Here is a 27,685-nt window from a genome sequence, read left to right as displayed (position 1 = left end):
AGCACTCAGGGAGCAAGCAGTGGCCTGTTTGCCCAAGCAGTCACAGCCTGAGTGAGGGTTTGCATCTTCTGCCTGGTTTCAGGATGGATTGCATGCTGTCCCCCTACCCAGATTTAGGAACCACCTTACAGTTTTCTGGTGTCATCTGGGGACTCTTAGGTCTGTGTCTCTAACGGGCAGAAAATTTGCAGCACAGAGAAATTAATTCAGGAAGTAGCCAGAGGGAGGAAAAGCTGGAGAAAGTTAATGCATGGAGATTAAGGCACAGCCTAGTCCACCCCATGAGCCAGAAACCCACCAAGACAGAGGGGTAACCCAGAGCAATGCTGCCAAACGTTGTAACTGAAAATATTTTTATTTGACATCAATAGTAAAGAAGGCACATTGGATTACATCCCTTGATATATAAATGATAAGAATGCAAAAGCAAAACCATCTACAGGAAACTCAAAGGCAGTCCAGTATACATGTAGCATCCTGGGGGAAAGCAGCATATCAGGAACCTCCCTCATGCTAACAAGCAGTCAGTCATCCCAAAGAATCCAAGCATTAGCGTTTCCTTTGAAGCTGTTTTTCTGGGTTTCAACCATTAGTTACAATCAGTATCACTTTGAGTGTTTTCACCAGTAGGGGAGAGGAAAAAACACCACCCACCATAGGACACAGTCGGAATTGGCTTTGGTGCAACATGAGTGTTTGTAGATGTGGCCCCTGAAAATCCCTGGGAGAGAAATTTCATGGCCAGGTCGAGTCAAGAGCATTTAATGAGTTTGACTGATATAGAGTTTACACAGAGACAATGAGATCTAGAAATCACAGGTCAGCACCAAAGGGCAACATAAGCTACAAAAAGTGGCTTCAGTTCTTTACATGGCTTGTGGCTTTAGCAGTGGAAGAGAAACTATGCAGCAGCTTCTTGCACTACTACAATCTCTCTGCTGAAAAGGGTTTTCAGGTTTCCTGATTTTCCAGTTTCCATTTCTTCTCTCTTTCAAGGCACATGTTGTAGAAACCTTTGATCCCAACAGCCAGAAACAAGCACTCATCCCACCTCCATGACATTGAATAATTTCAGCATACAGGCAAACAATGTGTTGTTGCACTAACTTTTTTCTAACCATCAAAGAATCTCACTGCAAGGAATGCTGCCAGCATCTCCCCCACCCATCTGATAGCAGATAGACAGTACAGCTGAAGGTCCCAACTCCGACTTACAAAAGGCTCAGCACAAAATTGAGGTGCTCTCTGCAAAGACACGGCATTTTCAAGTGAAGCCTTGATAAATTTTTGGTTATCTGCTGCTGCCTGTGGAAGTGCAGCCCTCCTTTCTAAGGCAACTTTGAAAAAAAATTTTAAAAACAATTCTCTCCTGTGTCTCCATTACTGCTACAGACTACACCCATACCAATGTTTTACAGGGAGACTTTTTACCTGATTTCTGTAAAGCACATCTTCTTGTACTCTCTTGCATCTTTAAGACCTGGAGCCTAATCCGCCATAAGGACAATTGTATTTTTGGGTTTTTTTTTTAAATATTCAATGATAAGCACAAGAGATAAGCTCTTAACCACAAGCCTCCTTCCTTGCACTTTGATCCTGCTCCATGCAAGGCCATCTCGCTGTAGCTCCCACCATGACTGGGGCAGCAAGTCTAGCCAGAAAGAGCGTTGAACCAAAGGAGGTGAAGACTTCTCCAAAGTGAGACTGAAAAGGCATCTAGCAATTAAAGCCCCTCTGCATCCTGTGAGCCACTGCTGGCCTAAGAAGAAATGCATGGTTATCTGGCCCCTGCAGGATCCCACCCCTGCAGTGCAAGGGCTCAGCAAAACCTTCAGGTCTCAAAAAATATAACAAAAAAAAACAAACTAAACCAAACAAATGGGAAAAAAAAAAAAGAAAAAAAAAAAGGCAGTGCTGAAGTTGATCCCCAATACAACAAGAAGTGTCCCTGATTTTAACAACCTTCAGCACAGGCCAAGGAAGTGCAAATTGCAGTGGTTAGAGCTGGTGGCAAAGTGCTCACCAGAAGGAATTCAGTTCTGAGTTCTGGCAAGAGCTTAAAATCACTTAAACCAGCTCCCTGGGTGTCAGCGCTTGAGGCTTTCACACACGGTCAAGGGAAGGAGAAGCAGGGTCTGTACAGGTGGTGCCCTGGTGCACTGAGAGAAAATGGTACTGCAGAATGTGCATGCCCCTCAAGCCTGAGACAATCAGAAGGGAGGACACACATTGCAAACAGGCTTTAGGCAAAGAAAAATCATTTGGATGTCGGCCCTGCTGTGAATATCTCAGCACCGCAGGAGATTTAATAGACAAATACACAGAGCAAACAAAATACATGGCTTATACATAATGATGCACATGAAAAGCCTACTCGTCTAAAGATAAAGGAGGCTTTGAATCACATCCTATTACGCTGCACCCTACTTTAATCTGGCATTAAATATACTGCTTATGATACACAAATTGCTTTTAAAAGTTATTAAAATGTTACAACAACAAAAGTAATAAAAGATTTCAAGTTTTATGCACAACCTTGCAAGAGAAAATTTTGGTTTTAGGAAGCTTCAGACAATGCTTAAATAGCGTGGTAACTTCCCAACACTGCTAACAAGTGTTAGCAAATGTTAAGGCCATAATTTATTTGTGCAATGAAATTAATCTTTATTTCATGGAAAAAAAAAAAAAAACCCAAAAGACAAATCAACACTGCAAACACCTCTCTGAACTCCTCCACCCCCCAAAAAAATCCCAGGTGGTGTTGTGCTGAAGCAAATCATCTCTATCATATCCAGAAGTAAGGTTATCTGAAGCCAGCAGATTTTAGAGAGGTCATCTGTATAGCTTCCCACCCTGTGAAGGGAGCTTACCCACAAATTCTGGCAAACTGTGTCAACTCACTCAAAGCCTCCTTTGAAACTAAAACAAATAATGACATTCATTGAATCCAGACTTGATTGTTCAACACCTGCTCTGCACATAGAGGAGATGTTTTGGTCACTCTGAGAAAAAAGTTGTATTTTGCTGTCTCCATTTAAAAAAATCTAATGCAAAGCGTAAACTTGGACAATTTTAGCAGCATTTTACAGTCCTTCATAAAGTAAAACCAGGAATTAATTAAAAAGAATGCCTGCACACACCTCATTCAAAATACCAAATATCATGGGCAGTAACTGTTGATATATCACAGTCATAATCAGAAAATTTTGAGTCCAGCAATTAATTCGACATGGGGAGTACTGCAGCAAATAAATCAGATTCAACATTTTATGGCAAAGTAACTATTTACAACTCGTATGTACAGCTTCTGGACTTACAAAACGACGGAGAGCTAGAAAGTTGTGTAAAGTCAAGTTTGAAATTAAAAAAAAAATTTAAAAAGCACTTGTCCAACCAATTTGGAGACACTTTGGCATGCCAAAAGAGGCCGTTTTTTTTTTTTGGTTCACTGCAACTCTTTTAAAACCAGCACATATAATGCATCAGTGAGGCCAGATATCCTGGGCAATATAGGCAAGTCTCTGTTGTGTCTCTGATGTTAGCTATTGGGGGAGCCAATATCCACTGTGATCTTTGTGTAGAGAGGGTATTTGTCAGTTCTTAACACCTTGTAGGATAGTGTATTTAAGCCATCAGAATTCATTGTCTCCCGTGTGTGAGCAATTCGGTCAAACCTGCAGGAAGGGAAGAAAAAAAAGTGGGGGAGAGGATGGAGACAACAAGGAAAGAAAGGAAAAATGTTTAAACAATCTGATCTTTGCATGCCTCTCAGGCAGCATCGCAGGTGTTTCAAGAAAAACCTGAGTATCAGTGCCATAAACTCCCACATTTGGCCAGCCTGAGCAATGGGCCAATGCATTCCTATGGGGTCAAATTTTAGCTAGGAAGAAGCAGCCAAGCTTTTAAATCACACAGGTCCTTTTCCAGCTCTGAACTAGAGCAGAGGTTTATACCCCAAAGACAAGCTGGAAACAATTGCTCAGAATCTATTTTTCTGCATTTAAGAAATATAAAACCAGGAGAGGCCTTTGTGCCACAGTGCAATGTTGGTGAAAAGGTGTATAAACAGATAATAAACTAGGAAGGGGAAGGTGGCAGCTGACAGAGCAGGAGCAGAGAGCTCAGTCAGCAAGGAGATGGCTGCAGCCTTTCCACACTGGACCTTTGTGCCTGGCAAAGAGAAGGCCAAGCAGTTGGAGCAGCAAGGGCAGGAGGCACCCCTAAACCTGATGTGGGGAAGGGTGAGACACACCTCTCAGGGTTGGGTTCATTCTTCCTGTCCCGGGAATGCCGGATCATTCTGCACTTCCCAATGACCGCATCCGGACGGGATATCCCCATGCCTTTAAACACCAGCCTGCAGAAAGCGAGTACATTAAACACTCAAAGGATGTGGGATGCTCTGCCACACCTTCCACAAACAACCACTGGTTTTACCTACTGTTTTTTGGTTGGTTTTGAGGAGGGATGTTAGTAACGCACTCCCAAGCTTGCCGACACAAGGAAGGAAAGCCAGTCCTTCTCCACACAGACACTATCTATCACACAGAGTAGAGACCTCCCCCTGCCAACACCAAGATAGCTCACCACACCCTCACTTACACCTCCATCTCCTCCAAACAACACCCAACACCCACATTAGCCCTGGTACAGGCTGTAGACTCGAATTTGAGTGGGAGTCATCTAGTTTTTTAACCCATCTGGATGGGAGCCAGAGGAGCACTTATTTCTTGTGATGTTAAAGCTGCAGTGTTGGGGGAAACCAAAGTGAATGGTGGTGACACAGCATAAAGGAGACAGACACATAGTCAGAGTCACAGTGGCACCAGCTGAGACCTACTGGGTGAGGGGCAGCCTGTCTTTGTTTGCATGCTCTCTACAAAGCACCTGCTGAGTTTTTTCATAGATATCAGTGATGAAAAATACTTAATTTCTTGTTTACCTCTCTCTTTTCACTTCTTTGTAGCATCTTCTGTTCCTTAAAACCTGAGCGCCCCCAAAAGAAAGAACTGCCACCTTGATCTGAATGCCCTACTGGAAAGCTGTCCCTTTCTTCTTTTTTTAAACAGAAGTGCAAAACCTCAGGAAGATACAATTTTTTTTTTAAACACACCTTTTCTGAAGCCTAGAAGAGTTCAGAAATCCCAGAGAAAAGATCACAGAGTGGTTTTGATACTGAGAAACATGAAGAAGGCCTCCAAATACAAGCCCCTCATGATGATTTCTCTCAGTGAATGCTGTGGATATGTGAAGCTGAAAGGTAGCACGTTCATCCTTTGCCCTGGTCTTCTCAGTCTGCCCTGTGAGAACACCTTCATCCTCTCCTGCACTTCTGAGCCTTGCTCAGCCTCCTTCCAGTGAAGCTCACATGGCTCACAGCATCATACAGACAGCCCGACAAGTGGAACTCTCCTGGGAACAAAGGGATCTGCTACAAGGCTGCAGACCCAAACAAATCTTGGGTTGCATTGGGCAAGGTTGATCAAAGTCTCATCCACCTTAAGCTGTATGTCCTGAATTCCCTTCTTTGAGCCAGTACTGGGAGACCAGAAGGACACTGCCCCAGCCAGTGCACTGGTGTGGGTGCTACTGGTGAGGGTATAGGGAGAATGAACAATGGCAGGGAGAGGGGTGTGACTTTTCCAACTAGAGCCCCTCCCCACTGCACTCTGGGAGCTGAGAAATGGGGTGCCAGCAGGAACATGCTCTCACTGAGCCAGTAGGTTGCCCACACATCACCTTCACCTTCTGCCTGGAGACACCCCATGTCCTCCCACACCCAGGTGAGACCAGCAGGGCTGTGTTCATCCCCACCCTGAACGCACCCCAGGGTGCCAAGGAGGAAAAATTATTTACCTGTTATAAATGTCATCATCTTCACCACCCCAGCCCCAGTAATTGTTTGGGAACCCATTGATCTTTGTGAATTGCTCTTTGCTCAGGGCAGACACGCCTCCAAAATACTGATTGTAAGGCAACCTGGAAGCAGAGAAAAGAGCACATTAGAGGAGAAGAGGGTGTTAGCCAAGGGGCAGCCTGCCTGCCTGAAAAGGGCTTGCTGCTGCCCTTCACCCAGCCCACATCCACTGCAAGGCACCTTCCTGCCACAGGAAGCAGCCATGTGTTGTGGTACTCTGGACTCAGCTGAGGGAGAGGGAACTGGTGGGCTCAGTCCCAAATATATCTGAGAAGTATTTTGCAACTGGAAGTAGCTGCAGCCTTTTACTAAGCAGTACACTGTCCTCAAGGGACAGGCTGAAATGCATATCACCTCACCGAACGTGACATGAATGCCACAGGAGTGGCAAGAGCTCAGACAGACACTGGATATGCCACAGAGCCTTCTCCTTGTGCAGCTCTACTGCTCACCTTCACACTCCTCAGTGCCCTGAAAGGAAGCTTGCAGCCCAAAACTGAGTTGGCAGTGTGACCTTGCACACAGAAAGCCAACCAGCTCCCACCTGAAATGGGACAATTCACCACGAGACTGGGGACAGATGAAATTCAGACCCAGAGCATAAGGAGAGGGTCCACACGGGGATCACCAGGATGTAGTACAGACTTGTCTTTGCTTTAACAAGCAGAGAAATCCCCAGGGCCATGCATTTCTGTTTTAAGCTTCACCTCCATGCAAGAAAGAGCTGCAGCTGCTGCAGTGACAGTGGCAGTCCTGCTTGAAGCAGGGCTTGGGTCTGGAGTGGAGACATGCACAGACCCTGCCAACACCACCACTGCTATAGCTTTAGCACTACTGGCCACCACAGGGTCACGACCAGTCTTCACTTTATAGATGAGCTTTTAAGCTCCTCCCTGAGGATTTGGGACAGGGGAAAAAAACAAACAACCAAAACTGAAAGGAAAAGCAAGACACGTTTTTGTTCAGAACAGCTTGCTAAACCCAAATATATGCTGCAAGAAGTTTCAGTCTGTGCTGCTCTCATGTACCAGGGCAGGTCTCTCAGTGGCATAAAACCAAACAGCCAAAAAATTTTTGTCTTGCTCTTAAAATAGTGTCTGATGCAGTCTTTTTAAAGCTGCACATAATTCTCAGTGTGTGAGAGTGTCTCACTTTTCAGACTGGGTGGAAACACTAGCTGTCTTCCAGCTCCTAGACTGAAACACAAGAAGGGATATGTGGGCATCTGCAAAATGAAGGCTGCTTAGCTCTTCCTCACCCTTCGTTTCACCTTCCAGAAGCTGTGAATTTTAATAAAGTCCTCAGCTGCATTTCTCTGCCCTCCTCCCCTGCAGCCACCCGCTCCCTGCAGGGCCCTGCAGGTTAAGACAGGCTTTTGGGAGAGATGCTTTCCCATGCTTTCAGTGGTGGGTGGGGATGTGTAACACTGCGCCTGCCCTGCTAGGCTGGCAGTGCTATTAGGAAACAGATGCCACTCCAAAAGGCGTCTCACCGAAATCCAAATTTATCCATGGATACGGAGAGGTGTCGTGGCTGGCTGTAACATTTGTAGGTGTTCCTGTCATCCATTGGGATGAGGTCTACATCACTAAACACAAAGCAATCATAGTCATACTCCTTTAAGGCCTCTGCAAATCCAATATTCAGCAGTTTAGCACGGTTAAATTCTTCTTCTCCATCCTAATTTAAAAACAAATAAAAACAGTTAAGTGACTTAGATTTGACAGTTGACATCAGCAGTTTCTTACCTGTTGCCAGATGCCAGTGTTGCTGCAGAGGGCTGACATGCCCTGATGACAGACTGAGCTCAAGCCCAAGCACTGCTCTTGCAGCACCCACGGCATGTTTGCAGCAGACCCCAAATGCTGCCTGTGGAACAATGACACTTGGGTCAGCTGCAAACCGTGGGGGCAGGAAAAATGGCTGAGGAAAGGCTGGACCCAGCTCAGCTCCCATCTCTTGGTGGGAGCCCCCAGGAGGGCAGGTTTGATCCAATGGTAAGCAGTCCCTATGTCCCACTCCATGCACAGGCATTTAAGGATTGAATTTTCTTACACAGGGTAAGCAGGTGGGGCTTCCTGGAGCAGCAGAGAAAAGCAAAAAGAGGTGAGCTCCTCTGGAAGAAGGGACTCTTGCTGCAGAGAGAAACATGGGCAGTGCTTTAACTTACAGCCATGACAAGGACCATGGACCAAAACCCTGCTGTGGCCAGAATTTCAGCACCCTCCTCCTCAGCTCTGCCACAACATGACTGTGAGACTGCAGCACAGCCACTGCTGAGCAACACACCAGACCTGATTTGCAAAGCACGAGATGGCACCAGGAACCAAGGTCTGATGCTTTGCTGCTCACCTCTGACCCTCTGCCAAGCCCTGAGCAGCCATGAAGGCAGAGGAGCAGGCTGCTCCCTGGGCTCTGGGCAGCAGGTTTGGCACATGGCTGTGACACAGCCTTGTTTACTGCATGGCAGGCCAGCATGAGCTGCTTCCCAAAAGGGCTGCAGCTGGAGAGGTGGATGCTGCCACTGCTGCAGTGGCACATCCCCCTCTCTGGAGCTCTTCACCACTGTTCATCTCTCCTGGGGGCCTTGACAGATGGGGGGAAATGCAATCAGGAAGGTTCTTGCCATGATGGGAAGGACTTGAAAAGAGTTGACACTACAGCAGGGCATATTTATCTCAGGGCAAGCACAGCTAATGAAGGGACGGGCAAAAAACAGGGCAGGAAAATCTCTACTTTCCTCCCCAGATAATGAAGCACCTGAGGAGAACCTATCTGGCCCTTTTCAGGAAAAAACATTTCAAAAGCACATGTGGATTTGAGCACAAGTACAGGCTCACAAAATACTGAGTACTTTAGCTTTTTAGCTAAAAGATCATACAAAAAACCCAATAATACTGGTGGTTTGAGAGTAAGGATTTCCAATTGAAGACCCCACTCTGCAGCAGCTTCAAACCCAAACCCTGTACAAGGCAACAGAGCAGGTAGAAAGAAACTCACAGGGCATCACTCAAAGAGATTGAAGGGTTTTGCCAACCTTGAAACCAAGACTGCCAAATCCATTCTGTTTTTAGTCCTCCACACTCTCTGAGCAGTGTTAAGACAAAGGACTCCCCCACTGTGCAAGCTGTCCCCCTACCCTGCACTACCCACACCCAACATGGGATGCAAATCAAGGATGGATAAAATACTGTGCCCAAGGAGCAGCAGCTTGAAACACCACACTCATTGTAACAGCTTTATCTGGTTAATAAGCAATCATTTTGGTAACCATTTAATCCAGACTAATTAACAGATTTGCTGCTGAAGAGCCAATGCAGGTTCTTGAAACAGCCCCAAGTATATTCCAAATGAAGGTTTTAAAATACAAGTGTCAAACCAGTTTTCAAAAGCATTACTCCCTTGCCTTGGGCATAAATGACTTCACAGGGAGGAGTAAGCTTTCATGGAAGAGGATCTGAGCAAATTCTTAGCATCCTCACCCAAAACAAAAGGGTTCACACAACAATAAGGTGGTGGGTGGACAATCATCATCATGCATAAAGCAAGAGCAGTGAAAACTCAAGTACAGAAAATGAAGGCAAGTGGAACAAAGAGGCTGGGGAAAGGAAGCAACTGAGGTCATAAGATTGGAGGATTTTCTTTCCCCAGCAAAGGCTGCTGCCAGCCCAAGCTGCCCAGCACTCCTCAGGTCCCACAACACCAAACCCAGACTTGGCTCCAAGGTTCTGAGGGGGACTCGACCTGGTGCTGGTGCAAAGTGCAGTGTGCTCACACCTCAAAGCAACTGCTGGGGCCTCATTTCATACCCTTTGGCTGCTCTTTTCCTAATGAAATTCAAGGCAAAGGGCACCAATTTTGTTACCAGCAGAGGCTTAGCTGTAATTAACCAGTGCCTTCAGGCAGCCTCTAACTCCTCTGGATGACACATGGGGATAACAGCGCTACAAGGAGCAGTGTTTTTAAACCTCTCCCCAAAAAATCTCAAAGCACAGAGAGTTTTGTACCGAGAGCATGCAGGACCCTTCCTGCCACCCCACCCATGGGACCCTGGCAGAGCTCACACTGGAGCCCACACTGTGCACGGAGAGGGACAGGACACAGGGCAAACACTTCATGTGGGCATTGACACTCTCCTCCCAAATGGCCCCGCAGCTTCACAGTCTGGCATCCAAAAGACTAGCAAGAAGGGAATCACAGCCTATACAGTAAACAAAGAACTCTCTCCAAGCCATTTTTTACTAACTTTAGGGTGAGCATGTAGCTCATGCAGCAAACTTTGCAAGACCATTACCAACTGTGACTGCTTTGAGGCAGGAGGTTGCTTTTCTGTCCCAGAAGGTATGTGGGGATTTAACACAGTATATTGGAACAAAAAAAGACAAGAGGTTTTGCTTTTTGCAGAAGCTCTGTTTCTTTACCTAAGGCAATGTGGAAGCACTGGCGTGCTTGCAGTATCTGAGATTCAAATATCTCTCAAAACTCACATGCACGCTTCAATCTTTGACTGATCTGTGGCATTTTGGAAAAACAACCAAACAACAAACCAGAGCTGTGAAAACTTCCTTCCAGGTCAGCACAGAGCACAGTACCTGCCGGTGAGCCTTGAGAAAGCAGGTAAAGCACTGCTGAAAAAACCTCCATCCCTCGCTTCTGCCTAGTGGCTTGTCATCCCATGAATGCTGCTATTTGTCACAAAGAAATGGATTAGCTTGGACTTGCTTGGACAGAGGAGCATTATCCTGAAGAGCGAGGCAGCACACAGAGGACTGCTAGTTAGACAATGCAGTCAAGCTCTAGACATAGCCTCCATGCTCTCCTAGGCTTTCAGACAGAAAATATGTAATCCAAGCACATTTTTGCTATTTTCTTTTCCTGACAATTTTGTCCCAATGTTCTCTTGTCCTGAAATTTAACCCACGTCTGAGTTCAGTGCTGGTGCCCAGCACCTGCTTCTGGCTCATGAATTAACTCTCTCTGTCACTCCCAGAACAAATTGCTGCCTCAGTCCTGCAAGGTCTAACACTGACTCCTTCTTGCACCAGGAGGTGAATGATCAGCCTGAGCAGAAGAACATCCAGGTTTTTTTACTTCCCATCCCTTACCTCAGCTGAATCTGGCTTGTTCACCCAGATCTGCCAAAGGAGGCAGGGTTCCTTTTTTTTCAGTGCTTAAACAGAAAAAAATTGAGGTTTTTGGAATCGTTACTCAAACTAAAGAAGTTACAAACCAGCAAGAAGCCACATGTCCTGACTTTGCTCTGCCTCCTACATCTATGCAGGAGGCAGCTTTGTGATTCCTCTTGCAGACAGCACAGATGAAATGTGGCTGCATCTCTGTCACCTGAATCCTACGCTCATCAGATCTCATGGAGGTAATGGTGAGGATGTATGTTGTATGTTTCTGGCCAACGAGGAGAACCATCACCCCCAGTGGGAGCTTGCTAGCTAATACACTGAGATAGCCTGAACCACACTCGCCATATCCATGGGGAAGTGCTTCCTCCAGTGGACTTGACCAGGTAGAAACAAATTTCCAGAGCCATATCAGGAGATACTTTGGTGTTTCTCTGTCACAGGGTGTTTTGAGGCCTCAGCACTATTACACTGGGCAGTGGGAGAGAGCAGCCACAGTTGAAACCTGCCTCCCCTGCCACTGCAAGGGTAAGCAGCAGCTGAGCACAATTCCTTCCTTTGCCCACAAACCTGATACCCCCTGCAAAGTAACACAAGTAAGAGTGATGCCCCAACCACTTCACACACACATGCGCACACACCTCTCTGGAAAACTGCTACCAAGACACTGCAAATGGCACCAGGGGCCAGTGGAAAATGGTTGAACAACTGCCCAGTTTCAGGGAATTGGCTAAGTCTTCCCTTTCTCAAACTTTTGTCTGGCTGCATGGGCATTTGCATGGGCTGAAATGCAGTGAGAAGATTAATTTCTAGAGCTGAGCATCCGCCTGGCAGTGGCCGCAGGTGTGGGAGGACACACAGATAAGGGTGGGAGTAAGCAAGGCTCAGGGAGACACTGCAAATTTGTCACTTGTGGGGTATTGATGGGCCCTGGGCAGAGCGTGCCCAGCCATGTGTCCTCTTCAGATTTACCTGAAAAATCCTCCAATGCACAGGGTTTGGATTTTTCTAGGGGTAGAGTGTGCGAGGTGAAACACAATACATTATTTTCCACTGGCTCCCGTTACATACCAGACATTTTACAAACATCATCCCCCTGACTTCAGCCAAGTCCTACTCAGAGGCATTCAGGCACGCAAGAACAGCACGGAGGAGACACAATGGACTCGTGACAGAAACACATTGCGCTGAAAGGAAGAAGTTTGACATTACCAGTGCAGCAGTAGCAGGGCTCAGCGCTCCTCTTTCTTTCTATGAGATGCGGAGCACAGAAGAGCATGTAGGCAGCGTGTAAGAACCAGATCACACAGTAATTCTCCTTGCTTCAGTGATTGCTTTGATATAGACAGGATTAACAAGTAAAGGTAATATTTCCCCACTAGAAGGAAAAATAAAATAAAAAAAAAAGGAGGGCAGATGCAAAGGGAAGGACAGACAAGAAAAAGAGAAAAGCAATTGTCAAGACAGCAGAGAAATAAGACTGTTTTCCTACTGTACTTCTGGAAGAATTAATACATTTTCTGTATCTCTCTCTATTCAGTGTTCCCACTCACCCTTGGAAGATGCATCCAGTGGTTTTACTACCACTGGCCACTCCACTTCTAGACACAGCTTATTAGAGGCATGCAGAAAGAGAATGTTTACTTTACAAATCAAGTAGTCTTACTTGCTAACCTATATCTACTGGATGTGGCCAGGGCATATATACCCTGTGCACTGCATTTCACTCTCACTCAAACTATGCCCACCCAAGAAAAAGCATTTGCTTCAGAAACTTCTGTGAGAGTTAACTGTAAAGCACACAGCCCTAGTGCTGGAGAACAGGACCACAGAAGAGGAGTAGCCAGCAACACAGGGCAATGCAAGCCAGCATGCACCATCACAGCAGCAGCAGGGACTCCAACCAGGCTTCAGACACTGCCTGCCTTTAGGGGCACCAGCCCTGCTTTCCTCACGCTGGAACACCACCCCCAGCTGCACACAATGGGGGTGGTTGCTCTCTCACAAGCGATGCCCCAGACCACGTGCAGGCAGCTCTCACAGCTGGTGCTGACTTCACCTGCCTGGGAAAGCAGCAGCCCCCACCGCAGGGCCACTGCTGGGTGCCACACTACCCTCCTGCTTCCGAGCCGTGCTCAGAGCAGGGAGGCACCACCTGCACCCCTGGCCAGCAGGGTCTGTGGCTCAGCCAGCCCCGTGGCACCAGCAACTCACACGGGCAAGGAAACGCAGCCCGAAGCACAGAGGGCTGCGGCTGGCCCTGTGCTGCTGCACCACAGCAGCACCAGCTCTCCTTGCTTTCCACAGGATGGGTTTCCTTACAGGGCTCAATTCTAGGGCACAGCACGCCTGTCTGCATGCTGCAGAGATGCCTTGTGTCCTCAGCAGTGTGGCTGCCAGGCCACAAGCGCAGTCAGATGCAGACACTGAACCCTCTTGGCCGTTGTGCTGCAGAAGTACTGCTAATTCCCCAGAAATCCCTTTTGTCCTGACCTCTGGCACCCTGGAAATGAGCAAAGCAAGAGAAATTGTAGTAATGGAGTATCAGTTTTCTCTCTTGGGATAAGTCTCCCCCTACTTTCAAGTCTGTGATGAAATTCATCACCTGGGTGACCATTTTAAATATTCATGGTGTTTGATATGCCCAAACACACCAGCTGATCCAAGCAGAAATTTAAGGAGTTAACACTTAAAGAAGCATGTTATTTCATCTCAGTTCTTACTGAGCTGAGAAAACAGAATAAAAATACATATCCAAGAGAGAAACTGCAGTGGAATTGTCCAGAAGGTGGTCTCTGCTGAGGCTCTCAGAATTGCATCTGCCCTTTCACCCTGCAGCCTGTACAAACGCCTGCACATTTTAAGCCTTTCTAAGGGTGAACAACACTCACTTATCTAAACACCATTATGCTATAAAGTAAGACAGCTTGTCTTGAGTGAAATGTGCATTTTTATGCCTTTCTTTTTTTGAAAGGCAGATTGAAGGCCACCAGATAGCAAGAAGAAAAAGCCCCAAAACCAAAAACTCCAATAACTTCTCCATGATTGCTTGTTTCTTTTCTATTTCCCTGAAGGCAGCCACTTACCTGCCCCACTGCCACAGCTTTGTTTTCTCCATCTGACTTTGGGCACTAACATGAACAGAAGGTGTTCGATAAAGTGAAATCCTGCACACTTATGGCACATCTACTACCAAACTAGGCATTAATACCAACTTGTCACCTTAAAATCTCTGCATGCCATTCCTGCAGCAGTTGGGAAAAAAGAACATATGGAAAGAGGTAATTAATTGGGTTATACTATTAGGAATTCTTTCCTCCTCACCAAGTGGTTTCTTTAAGCAGAAACTCTTAGGAATGAATTGCACCTGAGCAGAAGTGGGGACCTCGGGTTTTCCACCAAAGGCATTGAAGCAAAATTTTTCTTCCTTTTCTTTTTCTTTTTTTAAGCAACCTTATTCCTGCCTGCCAGCCTACTGCTTTTCAAAGAAAAGCAGCCATTCCTTTATTTTAAGGGGCACAGGCACTGTTGTGACAGCTGTGTGAAAGCTTGTCTCTAGCATCTTACCTGGTTGATAACATATACTCCATAATCTAGTTGCTGCCTCTGGAGAATTGGGTGCAGGTAATAGAGCCAGTACTTGAGGTGCTCCTCTCGGTTCCTGAACGGTATGATTATCGCTACCTTCTGAAGTGCTACACAGTCCTTCGGAGCAAAACGACCTCCTGCTCTGACCTGTGGGTTTATTCTTGCCACTTCTTCCAGGTTTACAGGCTGGGAGAACTCCACACGCAGTGCACCAACTGGAAGAGAGTCATAGCACAAAGCAAATTAACACACACAATCTATTTCTCTGAACATGCATCCTTTACACATATTAGGGTTTTGGTTGGGTTTGGTTTCTAAGAAACAGAGCTTTTGGTCCAAACACAATCCCATCAGTGCTTGGAGGTATTGAAGCTTGAACCATCCATACCCAAAGCAACCTCACACCACCAAGTCAGAGCAAACCCACAAACAATGTGTGCTCTTGGCATCAGAACCCAGTCACTGACACTGAGATGTGCAAGTCCTACAGTCTGTGTGGCCAACCAGGAGCTGTGTTCCCACTGGCACACGCACCACAAAACCAGCCTGAAGTACTGCCCCCTGGGCTCCCACCTACCTCAGGCAGCCCAAGAGTCAAGTGCTTCAAAAATAGTTCTGCTCTCCTACTGACAAAATCACCTATGGATGGTTACATGCAAAGTGAATAAAACCCCCTTCCTGCTTTTTTTTTTCTTAGAGATATTTTTGGTGTTCTGTAGACATGCCACTTATTAATTAGAAGTTCTGTAATAGCAATGATAAAAAATCCCCATATCCAGATTTGCATACAGGTTGGCAATTCCTGTAGATGGTTTCAAAAGTGGCAACTTTTGAAACCATTGAAACAATGTGTCAAAACCAGGTTAAAAGTGAGAAGTCCAGGTGGCACCAGAGAAACCCTTTCAGAACAGCCAGGCTGGCCATTCTATTTGCTTCCAGCTGCTCCAGCACTAATGGAATGACTCACCAAGGAAGCCCAAGAAAAGGCCTCTCCTGCTGCCACGTCCTGCTTCCAGCACCAGCCAGTCAACAAACTGCACTTGGCACAAACTCTGCAGTGGGGACGTTGCTGAGGGCCCCCTGCATAAGGCATAAAGCATCAGCCCATAAATACCAGTCTGAGGATCACCCCTTAATGATTTGGCTGCTGTGCCCTCCCCTTCTCCTCCATTTGGGTGTGTTTGAGTGTCCTACCTCACCAGTGCTACTGCCTCACATTTGCTGCAGAGACCCCCAGGTCCCCAAAGCGGGGCACTCTGCCCTGGGGGAGCCCCTTGGGAAGGAGCACAAGTGACTTATGGAAGTCAAAAAGGCACCACAATCAACCTTGTGCATTCCAAAACATGTGACTAGTAAAAAAAGCAGAAATGATTCTCCAGACTCATGGCTCATTCCCTAGTTATTTAGAAGAAGCAACTTGGTTGTGCTGCTTCACTAACCTGTGCTCACTCACACTGGAGAGGACAAGGAAGAGACTGGCCAAGCTGGCAGAGGTGCTCAGTGCACCTCCAGGGGCAGCAGGGAAGCTTTGCTGCATAGCACCTACACAGTGGCAGGATGCAAAGGGATCTCCTGATCTCTGCATTTTGCACTGGTTAAACAGGCAAGTTTCCCTCTCACACAAGGAGAAGGCAGTGATCTCTCAGACTCCAGGGGCACTGGGATCAGTCTGCCCACACTCCCAGCAATTCTCAGCTGCACAGCTGACCCCTGTGCCCAGTTCTGCATCCTCTCTGCCCCGTGGTACAAGCTGGGCCCTGTGGATGCTGCCCTGCAGCTGCAGGGCCAGGGCTGAAGCCTCTCTGCTCTGAAGTCTAAATGTGGCTTACAGGGAGAGCTCAGAAGGTGCTCTGCAGCAGGAGGAAGAGGCAAAAATTGGAAGAACTGGGGCAGGAAAGAACATGCAGTGGAATGACTGGGACTGGGGCTCAGTGGCGACAGGATCAGGAGCCAGGCACAGCCATCCTCGTGCCTGTGGGACAGGCATCATATCAATGAGGCCAGAGGTGGCAGGCGGGGGAGACAGTACATTTCGTACTTCTGCTGAATTTGGGGGCTGCTTCCACACCACGGTGGGGAGCATTTTTCCAAAACAGCCTCTGGCCCCAACCCACTTCCCCCTGCCGTCCCTGTGCCCACGAGTGTCACCTCCATTAGGAGACTAGCACTCAGAGCTAGGATGCTAGTGCTAATGCTACACTTTTGTGATTTTTAAACAGCAGAGGGCATTGCATGGTTCACCTAACTTCTGACGGCCAGCAAATGGGATTTTGTTGGGCATCTGTGCCCAGGAACTTTATTTTCTCATCCTTCTTGCCCCTGGTTGCCAGCAGCAGGACCCGCTGGGATGCTGCAGGAAGCAGAGGGGCAGAAGCAGCACACCCCCTCACAGGGCCCTGCCAGCCTAGTCTACTGCCAGGCACTGGGTGTGGCTGCTGTCCCATCAAACAAGCCTGTTCCTGTTGGGACAAGCTGGGCTCTGTGTTCACAGTTACTGGACTCTTCTCCCAGTTGCTGCTCCCAAGAAGCAACTGTGAGCCCCATCAGACTGGAGAATGCTTTCTGGTTTAACAAACAAAGGTTCTTTTAATGTCTTGGACCGACTCAGAGTAAGGCAGGAGGAAATGAAAGTCTGCCATTTAGGTGAACTTACAGAGGAAATCTCCCACTGGTGACTTGTGAGCTCCAACTGGGCAAGGACAGCCACAAGCATTTGGAACTGCAAACAGCATTTCACTGGCTGGCATCCAGCAGCCCCCCAAGGCAAAACATAGACCACTCATCCTGCCAGCACTCACTCTTGCTTGCCTTACAGAGACTGGAACATTGGCAAGGAAAAGATGGGAGCAGAAAGCATATTCATTGTAAAAAACGGCTGCAGAAGGCAGAGATTTAACAGTTTCATAGTCTTGAAAGGCATTGGTGAGATCTCTACTGCTCCAACCTCCCGCTTAATTAATCAGTTTTAAGGGCAGCACACCTTCTCACAAATCCTGCCCTAAGGGATGCAGCCAACACCTAGGTCAGTGAGAAGTCCCCAGGCACCAGTGCCATCCATGTGTGGCAAGGCAGGCGCCTCTGAGACAGGCTGGACACAAATCACTCAGTTAATACATTCACCAAATACAAAACCAGAAAAAAAGCTGAATAGGCTGTTTTGAAATACAGAATGACTAAAACAAACTCGACTTCATAAAGTCATGTGGCTGACACAAAGCAGCAGCAACATACCACCCACTGCAAACTGACACTTCCATTTCACTTCCCAAGCAGGACAAGGCCAAAACCAAATCCACAAATGCACAGGCTTTCCAACTGGTTAATAGAGTTACAGTTCCAACTACTAATTTTAAATCATTTTCACTGAAATCTGACTACCTGGATAGCAGGCAGCCCTCGGGCTGTTGTTTCCCAGGGATGCTGACTCAGGATGTAATCTGCAATGCCAAGAAAACATGCAAAGTCTGCTGCAAGTGCTGTCCCACCTGTCAAAATGGTGTCCCTATCTATGTTTACTGGGTAAACTTTCCAGCTCGATTCACTCCATCTGAATCTTTTCTGATTCTGTTCAAGCTGACTGCCTGACACAGGAGTCAGTGTATATAGAGTCCCTTCTAAGAACAGACAGGCGTGACAGCGCTGTGTGGACTCACAACTCTGGTCACCCATGCAGCTCAGCATCTGTAGGGAAATTCTGTTGGGTTCAGCATCACAAAGCTTCAACAGAGCAGCTTCATGAGCCTCCACTGCATATTTTTAGCAAAAGAAAATCTCAAAAACATAAATAAGCAACTGCAGGAAGCTTGCAAAAGAACACGAAAGCACAGCATCACATCAAAACATTTCAGAGTTTGTAAAAGGAGGCTTTAGCTGGCAGTGGCAGGGTAAGAGAAAGATACACCAAAAAAAAAGCCAACCCACTTCTGCCCCTCACCTCTGACCCTCAGAAGCATTTCTGCTCACACGGAAGGTGCACAGGAAAAGCCAGGGACCATCACAAACTGGAAGCAGCTTCTCACACAAAGCACAAAGTGAGGCTTTCAAAAAGCAGAGGCAGCTCAGTGCTGGAGCTCCAAGAGCCTGTCCCACAGTGCCAGTGACTGCCCCATCCCGACTTCCCAATGGCCATGCCTGCCACAACACCTAAACCTCCTGCCATCTGAGGCTGCTAGCACACAGCCCTCGTAGTGCTCATCCTGCTGAGCCAAAATGAGAGGACCCTCACACAAGTAGCCCAGAATCCACTCAGCCTGATATTATAATAAATCTAGAGACTGCTCTAGCCTCCCTAGACCAAAGGGAGTGATGTAGGGAGGCCTCAAGGAACACTTCCCCAATACTAGAAGTGTTGGGAAAACTCAGGAAGCAATGCCTTGCAGGGCCAGAAGTGTACTTGTGCATCCCCCACAGGGGCTGCAAACGGGATGACACCACACTCCATCCAAGAAGGTGGGAACAGGGATACAAAACAGGGCTGCTGCCACAAAGGGCAGCCCTGGGGGACTCAGGCAGGACAGACTGGGGGAACTCTATTCTTCAGGAAGGCAGTGTGGCCCTGGGAGAAGGAAATAGGAAGGAGGTAAACTAGTCTCTTGGACAGGCCTGAAGAGTGATCCAGCCATCCAGAATCACCCTCCAGAGAGCTTCGCTGGGAAACCAAGCAAAATCCACCTGTATGCTTTAAGCCAGGCATCAACCTCAGACATTTAGTTTAGTGAAAATGAAAGCAAAAACAGATAGCAGTTGGAAAAAGGCTCTCCCCGAACAGAGCCAAAAAGAACATTTCTATCACCCTGGCTGAGAGCTGGGCATTGCTTTCCATCCACTGAGCCATGAGCATGCCCGCACTGCCACACTCAGACAATCCTCATGCAAAAGAAATGCTGGAAAAGAGAAGCAGAGCTCAAAGAGAGGAAAAAAAAACAAACAACCCTCTCTTTTCAGGGCCCCAACAGAAAAGGGAAGGAAGGGCCCATCAGCCACACCAAGCTCGCCTTGGCGGGGAAAAACAATATCAGCTCCACCCCAGACAATGTGAGAGCAAGTTCCCCCACCCCAGGCTGTGAAGCAGGGCTAGACCCCAGCCTCACACGGCAGCTCCAGGGCAGGCAGGCAGCTGCATCCCGCAGCTCGGCAAAGCAGTCATTTCCTCTTAAGGTAATTAAAATCATTTCCCATCAGCTAAGCTTCAGAGCTGTGCCAGCAGCTTTTCAGATGGCACCAGACAGACTCAAGTCATGGCTCAGGCCCATAATGGGGGACTGGGCAGCCCCCATGTCCCTTGCCCACCTGGGTCTCCCAAGCAGCCATGTCCTGGCATGCAACTCACTGGTCAAAGTGGTCCCTGCCTCTTGCTGCCTCCAGCCATTGCTCCCCTAGGAGAGTTTAAAGAAAAAAAACTCCTTGGGTCTTTCTAGAAATATCCTAGTCACAAAAACCCCAAAAACCTGCCCTCCCAAAGGCTGATATACATTTCATTTGGCTGATCTACACTTGTGAAGTTGCATATCCCCACAGATGTTAAGTATGCCACGGCAAGGGAAGCCTGCTACATGGGCTCATCTCCTGTCCTGGGCAGGCTTGCACATGGTCTGGCATCTGCAACTATGGACCCCAAAGGAAAACAGGCTGAAAAAAATGAGGATGCATCACATGTGCTGGCAACATTGGGTCCGCCTGATTAACACAGCAACTACAGTCAGAGAAAAAAATTTGTTAACCCAATCCCCAGCACTGACACTAGCATGTGGCATCTTTAGAACAAAATATAAAAAAAGGGAGACAGTCTTGTTGATGGAGGGTACTTCTGGGAGAGAAGCAAAGTCCTCCTTGGTGGCTCAAATCCAGTGCACGCTCACTGTGGCGGCTTTGAACTGTCTGCCTTTGAGCCAGGCAATCTGCATGTCATTAGCTCTTCCCACCCACCACAAAATTAAATTCCAGGCTCTCTTAACAGCAAACTACGAACAAACAAACAAACATGGATCAGAAAAAGGCTGAGCAGCCATCAGCCACAAACCCCCCACTATGCAGCAGGATGGGATGTGTGGACAGGAGCCCTCTCAGGTCGAGTGGCATCTCGGGGACATCTCTGCCAGGGCCAGCCCCAAATCATCAGGCAATCTCTGCAGCCCCTCTCCCTTGCCCCATCCCATCCTGCCTGTGGCATGTGCACCTGGATTCCAGCACTGCCTCAGGGCTGGGGTGCACTCCTCAGATAGGTGGAGGAGCACCGGGTGCCAGGTGGGGTGGAGGTCTGTCTGTCTGAAACTCTGCCAGTGCTTGTGCACCCCAAAAGCATGGGTTGCTGCTGGCGAGGACAGCAGGAGGGCATTGCATGCCTGGAGAGATGGCTGCTGCTTCGTTCGCTCCCCTGGAGCACAAAGGTTTGTGGGAACCCATCCCATAAAGGCCTTTACAGGGCCACTTCCAGATTCAGCAGGACAGGTTTGCAGGCAAATTGTCTCTTTGCCCTCAAAGCAAATCCAATGACACCCCAGGTGGGAGAGGTGACAAAAGCAAATCTCCTTCAAACATGTGCAAAAGCTTGGGGACTGCCCCGAGTTCCGGGCAGTTCAGCAGCAGCTGGAAGCCTGCTGGAAGGGCTGTGTCTGGTCATGCCCCTTGTCATGGCCACTCCTCAGTGAAATTAGCACCTGCACTGTAAATGCAATCCACGCCTGGCTCACCAGGCACCTGTCCTTGCAGGCAGGGGCTGCACAAAAGAAAATACTGATCCAGTGGGGACAGGCTGTGCAACAAGACCTTCTCCAACTCAGAGAAACTCAGGAGAAACAGGAGCAAGCTGAACATTGACACTGCTCCATCCACATGCCCCAACACCCCAAATCTTTGGCCCCCTCACTGCAGTATTGCTATGGACTGGCTGGGTTTGTCCCCAAAACCAAATCCCCCTTCTGCCCTGCAGAGAAGGGTGTGCAGGAGGGAGCAGAGCAGAGGCTGGCTGGAGAGCAGTGTCCACTGGTGAGGAAAGGAGGTGAGCTGTGCAGCCCAGCACCTCCTGCTTGTGTGTGAGGCCATCAGACCTAGAGCACCTCCCTGCTGGGGACTGTGCACCTCCAGCACCCCGCCCTTCGGGGTGGGGATGGCCCTCAAGACAGGGACAATGCTCCCTATCTGCTGAATGAAGTCAGACTAGGATGCTCCACACCAGAAGAGGAAAGTGAAACAGCTTAACTGAATTCTGCGTCCAAGGGCAGTTTTGGAAGCTGCAAGTTATCTGTCTCTTTCCAAACACAAACTTGGCCCAATCTCCAAAGAAACTAGCTATTGCTTCAGATCAATGCTGGCAGAGAGACAAGCATGTTATAAAACACTACATGCATGAGACAGAAAACTTTCCTTTTCTCCTCTGTCTGTTGTGCTTTGTCCCTGAAACAGCTGCTCTCGAGCACAGCACAATACCTTTCCAAGCTACTTTGTGAGCCTAATTAACACTCCTTGACCTCCACTTTGATCAGATAAGAGGATGCTAGTGGTATTTTCCTCACAGAAGCTGCTCCCTGCCTGCCAAGGAAGCCTGTGCTTCAGAGATATGATGTGCTCCCTGCCACACAGATCTGTGAGCTGTCGGTGGTGTTGCCAGGATCACACATCTGCTCCCTGCCAAACATCTTAAGCATATTCTTGGGAGACATTTAACAGTTTCTCAAACTCTCTTTTGAAGCCAAGAAAGCTTAAATTTGAGCAAACTGATTCATGCGTTATCTCCCCCTCCCCCTGCCCTCTCCATGATCTTCTCTGAGTTTCTGTTTTATTTTTTCAAAAGAAGGCAGTAGAGGGACACAACACAACCCCAGCTTGTGTCTGTGAGCAATGCAATGCCTCCAGCACCCAGGTAGGCAGGAAGGAACAGAGACCGGCTATATAAAAGAGGTTTAAAAAACGCAGGTCCAGATGAGAGAGGAAAGGGAGATGCTACATGTAAAGCAAATGTTATCTCCACTGCCTGGTATTGCAAGTGACCCCGCAGATTCAGAGGCTTCCAGTTCCTGGGGCAGAAACTCCCCATGGCAAGATGATGGCCTACAACTGCAGGTGGGCAATGTGACAGGATGACCAGACCCCAGGCATGCCACACCTACCAAATCCCTTCAGCACTGTCAGCACTAGGAGTCATCCTAAAAAATGGTGGGTTTAGTATCTCTTAGGTTTTCACCCTCTTGCCCCAATTTTGTCCTGCTAGGATTCTGCCAGCAGTAAAACACCTTCTACCTCTGCCCACAAAATGTCCACATATACAGGGCCTCAAACGGTATTATTTATTAATTCCATCTCAGGCAGCACATAACCTCTAAACGCTTCTGTAATACAGACCATAAGCATCACTGCTGATTTTACAGGCTCAAAGCATCAGAAAGCCCTCATCACTTATCTTCAGCACCAAGAGTTTAGAGCACCTGCTTGTACTGACTACACAGGCAACAGAAGCAGTGCATTGAAGAAACAGCCTCTGTAACAGGTCCTCTCCTCCCTGAATGACAGCTGTCCAAAGGAGTTTTTTCTTTCGATCCTTGTTTTTTTTTAAACATGCCTCACTAACATGGAAGTGGGAAACACCAGTTTATATCCAGAACTCTTTGACATCTTGGAGAAAGAGTTCTTTTCCTTGTAAGCCCAAGATCCCCAAGCAGAAGGTCTCAGGAGTGCTGTCTGACAAGAAGCTGGACATGACCCAGCCATGGGCACTCCCAGCCCAGAGAGCCAAACGTGTCCTGGGCTGCATCCAGAGCAGCGTGGGCAGCAGGGGAGGGAGGGGATTCTGCCCCTCTGCTCTGCTCTGGGGAGAGCCCACCTGGAGCCCTGCATCCAGCTCTGGGGCCCCAGCACAGGGAGGACATGGACCTGTTGGAGTGAGTCCAGATGATTAGAGGAGTGGAATACTTTCCCTATGAAGACAGGCTGAGAGAGTTGGGACTGTTCAGCTTGGAGAGGACAAGGCTCTAGGGAGAAAACAAAGCTGGAGAGGGACTTTTGACAAGATAGTGACAGGACAAGGGGCAATGGCTTTTAAGTGCAGCAGGTTTAGATTAAATGTTAGGAAAAAATTCTTTACTGTGAGAGTGGTGAGGTACTGGAATGGGTTGCCCAGGGAAGTTTTGAATGCCCCATTTCTGGAAGCGTTTGTTCAAGGCCACGTTGGAAGGATCTCTGAATGACCTGGTCTAGGTAAAGGTGTGCATGCCCACACCAGGGAGTCAGGATTAAATGATCTTTAAGGTCCCTTCCAATCCAATCCAATCCAATCCTATCCAATCCAATCCAATCCAATCCATGGTATCCCAGGAAAAAGCCATTTTTAAACCTTAGTGAAAATGAGTACATCTCTAGTGGTTTGTCCTTTGGACAATTCACTGGTTCATACATTAACTTATACTTTTGTTTTGTGAATATCCATTTATTACTAGTGTACAGAGTTATCAATTTTCTGATTTTATATCTGGGCATGAAAAGCTATTAAGACAGACATATGACTGCAATATTTACCACACTTGGGTGAACTTTCCCAGAAGATGCTCATGGCAAAATGGCAAGAGCATATCTTTTATGTTTGCCATGCCAGCCACATCTGGTGTCTAAATGGGGTTAGAATTGGCTAAGGAGACAGCTGTACTCTAAAATAACCTCCATAAATACTTGCACTCACCTGGGCAGGACTTGAAAATTACGTCCCTGAAATATAGGTAAGCCTGCCTATGATATTCAGCTTTGCAGACTTTTACTGCATTAAAAAGAGCTCTTTTGGAAAGGGATCTTTCAGCTGAAGAATTTGACCCCTTGTGCATACCCTCCTTAAACCAGCAGGCATGTAACTACCCCAATACCAAAATACCAAAAAGCCACATGGAAATGGTAGAAGAAACACATTTGACTGGTTTGAAAGTGCTTAGGCCAACACTACTTCTAGAGAGCAAATTTTTATTTAAAAAAACCCAACCAAAACCACTACCACAATACTGTCTGCATCTCCTAAAGAATGTAACAATTTGGGGAATGGACACGTGCAGGAAATACCTGGATTTAGTAGCTTTTGGGCTTCTCAGAGAAACCAGAATTTCTCGGAATTCTTGAGATTTTACTGCAGCAAGCACGTTCTGCTTCCTGATACCCCATTTAAGATACTCATTAGCATGCAGCTCTAAACTGAAGCATAAATCCAAAATGCTTATATTACCTTGTATTAGAGAATTGCATAGCCTTTAAGGACTTTCAGCTTGAAGCTGAATTATAGTATTACCCCAGTCCTGATTTGTTCTTTTCAATTATAAATAACAGCAAGTGAACCATAAAAGCACATTTAAAATTTGGCAGCTTCTGGTAAGAGATTAAACCTCATTCAGCTAATGCATTTGTTGCAGAGCCAGACAGCAGGGATTGTAAACTACTCTCTAAAGACTGCTAGGAAGAAATCTGTGGGCCTCTGAAATGAGTACCTGGCTATTTTACCATTCAAAAAGACTGAGCAGTTCAGTCACACATATCCTGTGTGAGTCATCACATGCTTCCCAACAACGATGGGGGAGGGGCAGGCAGGAAATTAAAAAACCCAGAATCATGTATGTTACAATAATTGTTGGTTTGTTGGGGAAATGGAGTTTTTGGAGCTACCTGTTCCCATCAGAGCACTTCCCCATGCTTATGGGAGTACAGGAATCACAGGTTGATTCCTGCTTTTTATGTTCATATTGATAAGTGAGTTTTGAGCTCAAAAAGGAGTATTTCTGAGTTCTACGTGGGGAAATTATATATCAGAAGTGTCAACAAAGTGCACACCCTCTATTCTTCACGGTGGCCTTAGAGACACATGAGATGCTGATCAGGGCAGACTCAGCTCTGACCAACGTGAGAGGCATGATACAATTGTTTAACAAATGCTCTTTGCTACCAAAACCTGAAAAGAACAGAGGGAAAAAAAAAAAAAAAAGAACAAACAGTTTCTCACCTACATGCTGGCTATAAATCTTGATGCCTTGACAGTGCCAGACTGCATGTGACTGCATCACCCCACAAATACTGAAGTAACACAGGTAGAAAACATTTGCCTACTCTATCGTAAAGAGCTGCTTCTTCCATGGCCCTGTTGCTCTGTTGACCATCTGTAACCACTGCCAGCAGCCACATATGATCTTTGGCAGATTCAGTGAATGGCACTGAAGATGCTACAAAGATGATTTAAAACATCTTAAATGATCCTTCAGCAACTAACTCCAATAAAACTTTGAATCTTGGGGTCACTAAGAGCATTTCTCTAAACTCCAGGCATTTCCAAAGCACATGACTCACTCCTGACAGGATCAGACTAAGTGGAGACCATTCAAAGTAAAGCCATATTCATAAAGGGTTCCCACATCCACTCTCTGAGGACAGGCTTGCACAGCCACTTTCAGCATAAGTGATGTAGGGGAAAAAAGCGAAAGATACGAATCAAAAACAAGAACACAAAACACAGGACAGTTTCTTTCAGTGACCTCAAAACCACCTTCCTAAAATAACAAAACAGTTGTTTGTAATTCAGATGCATTGATCCATAAAGAGCTGACCAGCAAGCACCAAAAGAAACTATGAATTTTTCTGTCGGTTCCGTAAACGGAAAACCACAGGTAGCTTCTCTGAAGTCTCTTTCCCCAGTGTGATGTCTGGTAACAGAGGTACCTACGCTGAAATGGCCCATTGGTGGATGAGGGAGATTACCCCCAGGCTCAAGGGCCCAAGGAGTGGCCAGGCTACTGTCAACCTGGGATGCCAGCAGGCCATGGTAACAGCCCTGCCTACAGCACAGGAGTGTCTGTTCGAGGAGCAGCAGTTACAAGCAACAAGTTGGGTGGGAGAGCCTTTTAAAGGTATCAAAAAAATCTGAAATTCCCCTTGTCCCTAGCTCTGCCTTGTGACAAAGCCAGCAGATCAAAATAGATCCAGGTCATCACATAGTAAAAATGAGACCACCAGCAGGCTGCAAAACCCGCCGAGATCCTGCCAGCATGCCAGCACCCAAGCGGTCGTGGAAAAAGCCTATGGGGAGCACAGCTCCAGTGCAGATAAAACACACGCCAGGCTGCCACGTATCACGGTACTGCATCACAGGACCAAATATGTTCAGTGGAAAGCGCCGCTGGGATACATAACAACTGTACTCATGACCCTGCCTCGGAGCTCATTTTAAACCCGTTCCGCTCATTCAGCAGGTCCGCCGACAGAGAAAGGCTGCGAAAAGCCTGCATAGCGCAAAAAGCCCTCCTGAGCTTGCATTGCGCAAGAGCAGCACTTTGGGTAGAGTTCCGAGAGGAAATTACCCAACCCCCAGGACAACCAGAAAGAAACCTAGCCGGGCGGGGTGGGAGCGCTTCCCGAGCGCTCAGGGGCTCCGCTCGCCGCCGCCGTGCCTGGGCAGCATCGGCGCCGCGCTCCCCTGCGCACCGGCTCCCCGGGGATTCTCCCACAATCCCCCTCCGCCGCCGGCACACTCGGGAGCGGCCGCGCCGCTGTCACACCGCGCCCGCTCCCGGGGCGAGGCACCCACGGCGCACCGGGACCCGCCGGCTGCCGCCCGCGCCTCCTCCCCGCGCCCCGGGCGGCGTCGGGCACCCCCGGGCGGCGGGGCCCCCGCCCGTCCCCCCGAAACCCCGCCGGGACGGCACTCACCGAGCAGCGGGGAGGGCTCGGGGCAGGGGCCCGGCGGCGGCTGGGCGGGCGGGGATCGGGCCCGGGCGGCGGGCGGCGACGGGCGGGAGAGCGGCAGCGAGAGGTTGGCGGGCGGCGGGCGGCGCGGCGGCGGCTCGGGGCTGCCCGGCGGCCCCAGGGCGCTGCCCGCCAGGTAGTATAGCAGCGTGGCCGAGAGGTGGAGGGCACAGAAGGCGACGAGGAGGCGGCAGGCCCGCTGCAGCGAGGTGCCGGGCAGCGACGGCTCCTTCATGCCGCTGCTCTGGCGGGGAGCGCCGCCCGCCCCGCGCCGCACCGCCGACGGGGGACGGGGATGGGGCGGGGGCGGCGACGGCTCCGCCCGCCGGGGGCGGCCCTGAGCCCCGCG

The 27,685-nt window shown here is 48.2% G+C and overlaps 1 protein-coding gene across 1 annotated transcript; it reads right to left on the bottom strand.

Moving 5' to 3' along the window:
• Nucleotides 1-336: 336 nt before the first annotated feature.
• B4GALT1 (beta-1,4-galactosyltransferase 1) lies at nucleotides 337-27,571 on the bottom strand. Its single transcript, XM_036403782.1, has 6 exons — nucleotides 27,301-27,571; nucleotides 14,620-14,855; nucleotides 7,410-7,597; nucleotides 5,857-5,979; nucleotides 4,253-4,357; nucleotides 337-3,674 (listed from the first exon to the last, which is right to left on the bottom strand). The coding sequence occupies exons 1-6, from the start codon at nucleotides 27,569-27,571 to the stop codon at nucleotides 3,539-3,541; spliced, it is 1,059 nt and encodes a 352-aa protein (XP_036259675.1). The 3' UTR covers nucleotides 337-3,538.
• Nucleotides 27,572-27,685: the final 114 nt, after the last annotated feature.

This window comes from Molothrus ater, chromosome Z (genome assembly GCF_012460135.2).
Source record: "Molothrus ater isolate BHLD 08-10-18 breed brown headed cowbird chromosome Z, BPBGC_Mater_1.1, whole genome shotgun sequence".
In the NCBI taxonomy this organism is placed as follows: domain Eukaryota; kingdom Metazoa; phylum Chordata; class Aves; order Passeriformes; family Icteridae; genus Molothrus; species Molothrus ater.
This window is presented reverse-complemented; position numbering and strand designations above follow the sequence as displayed.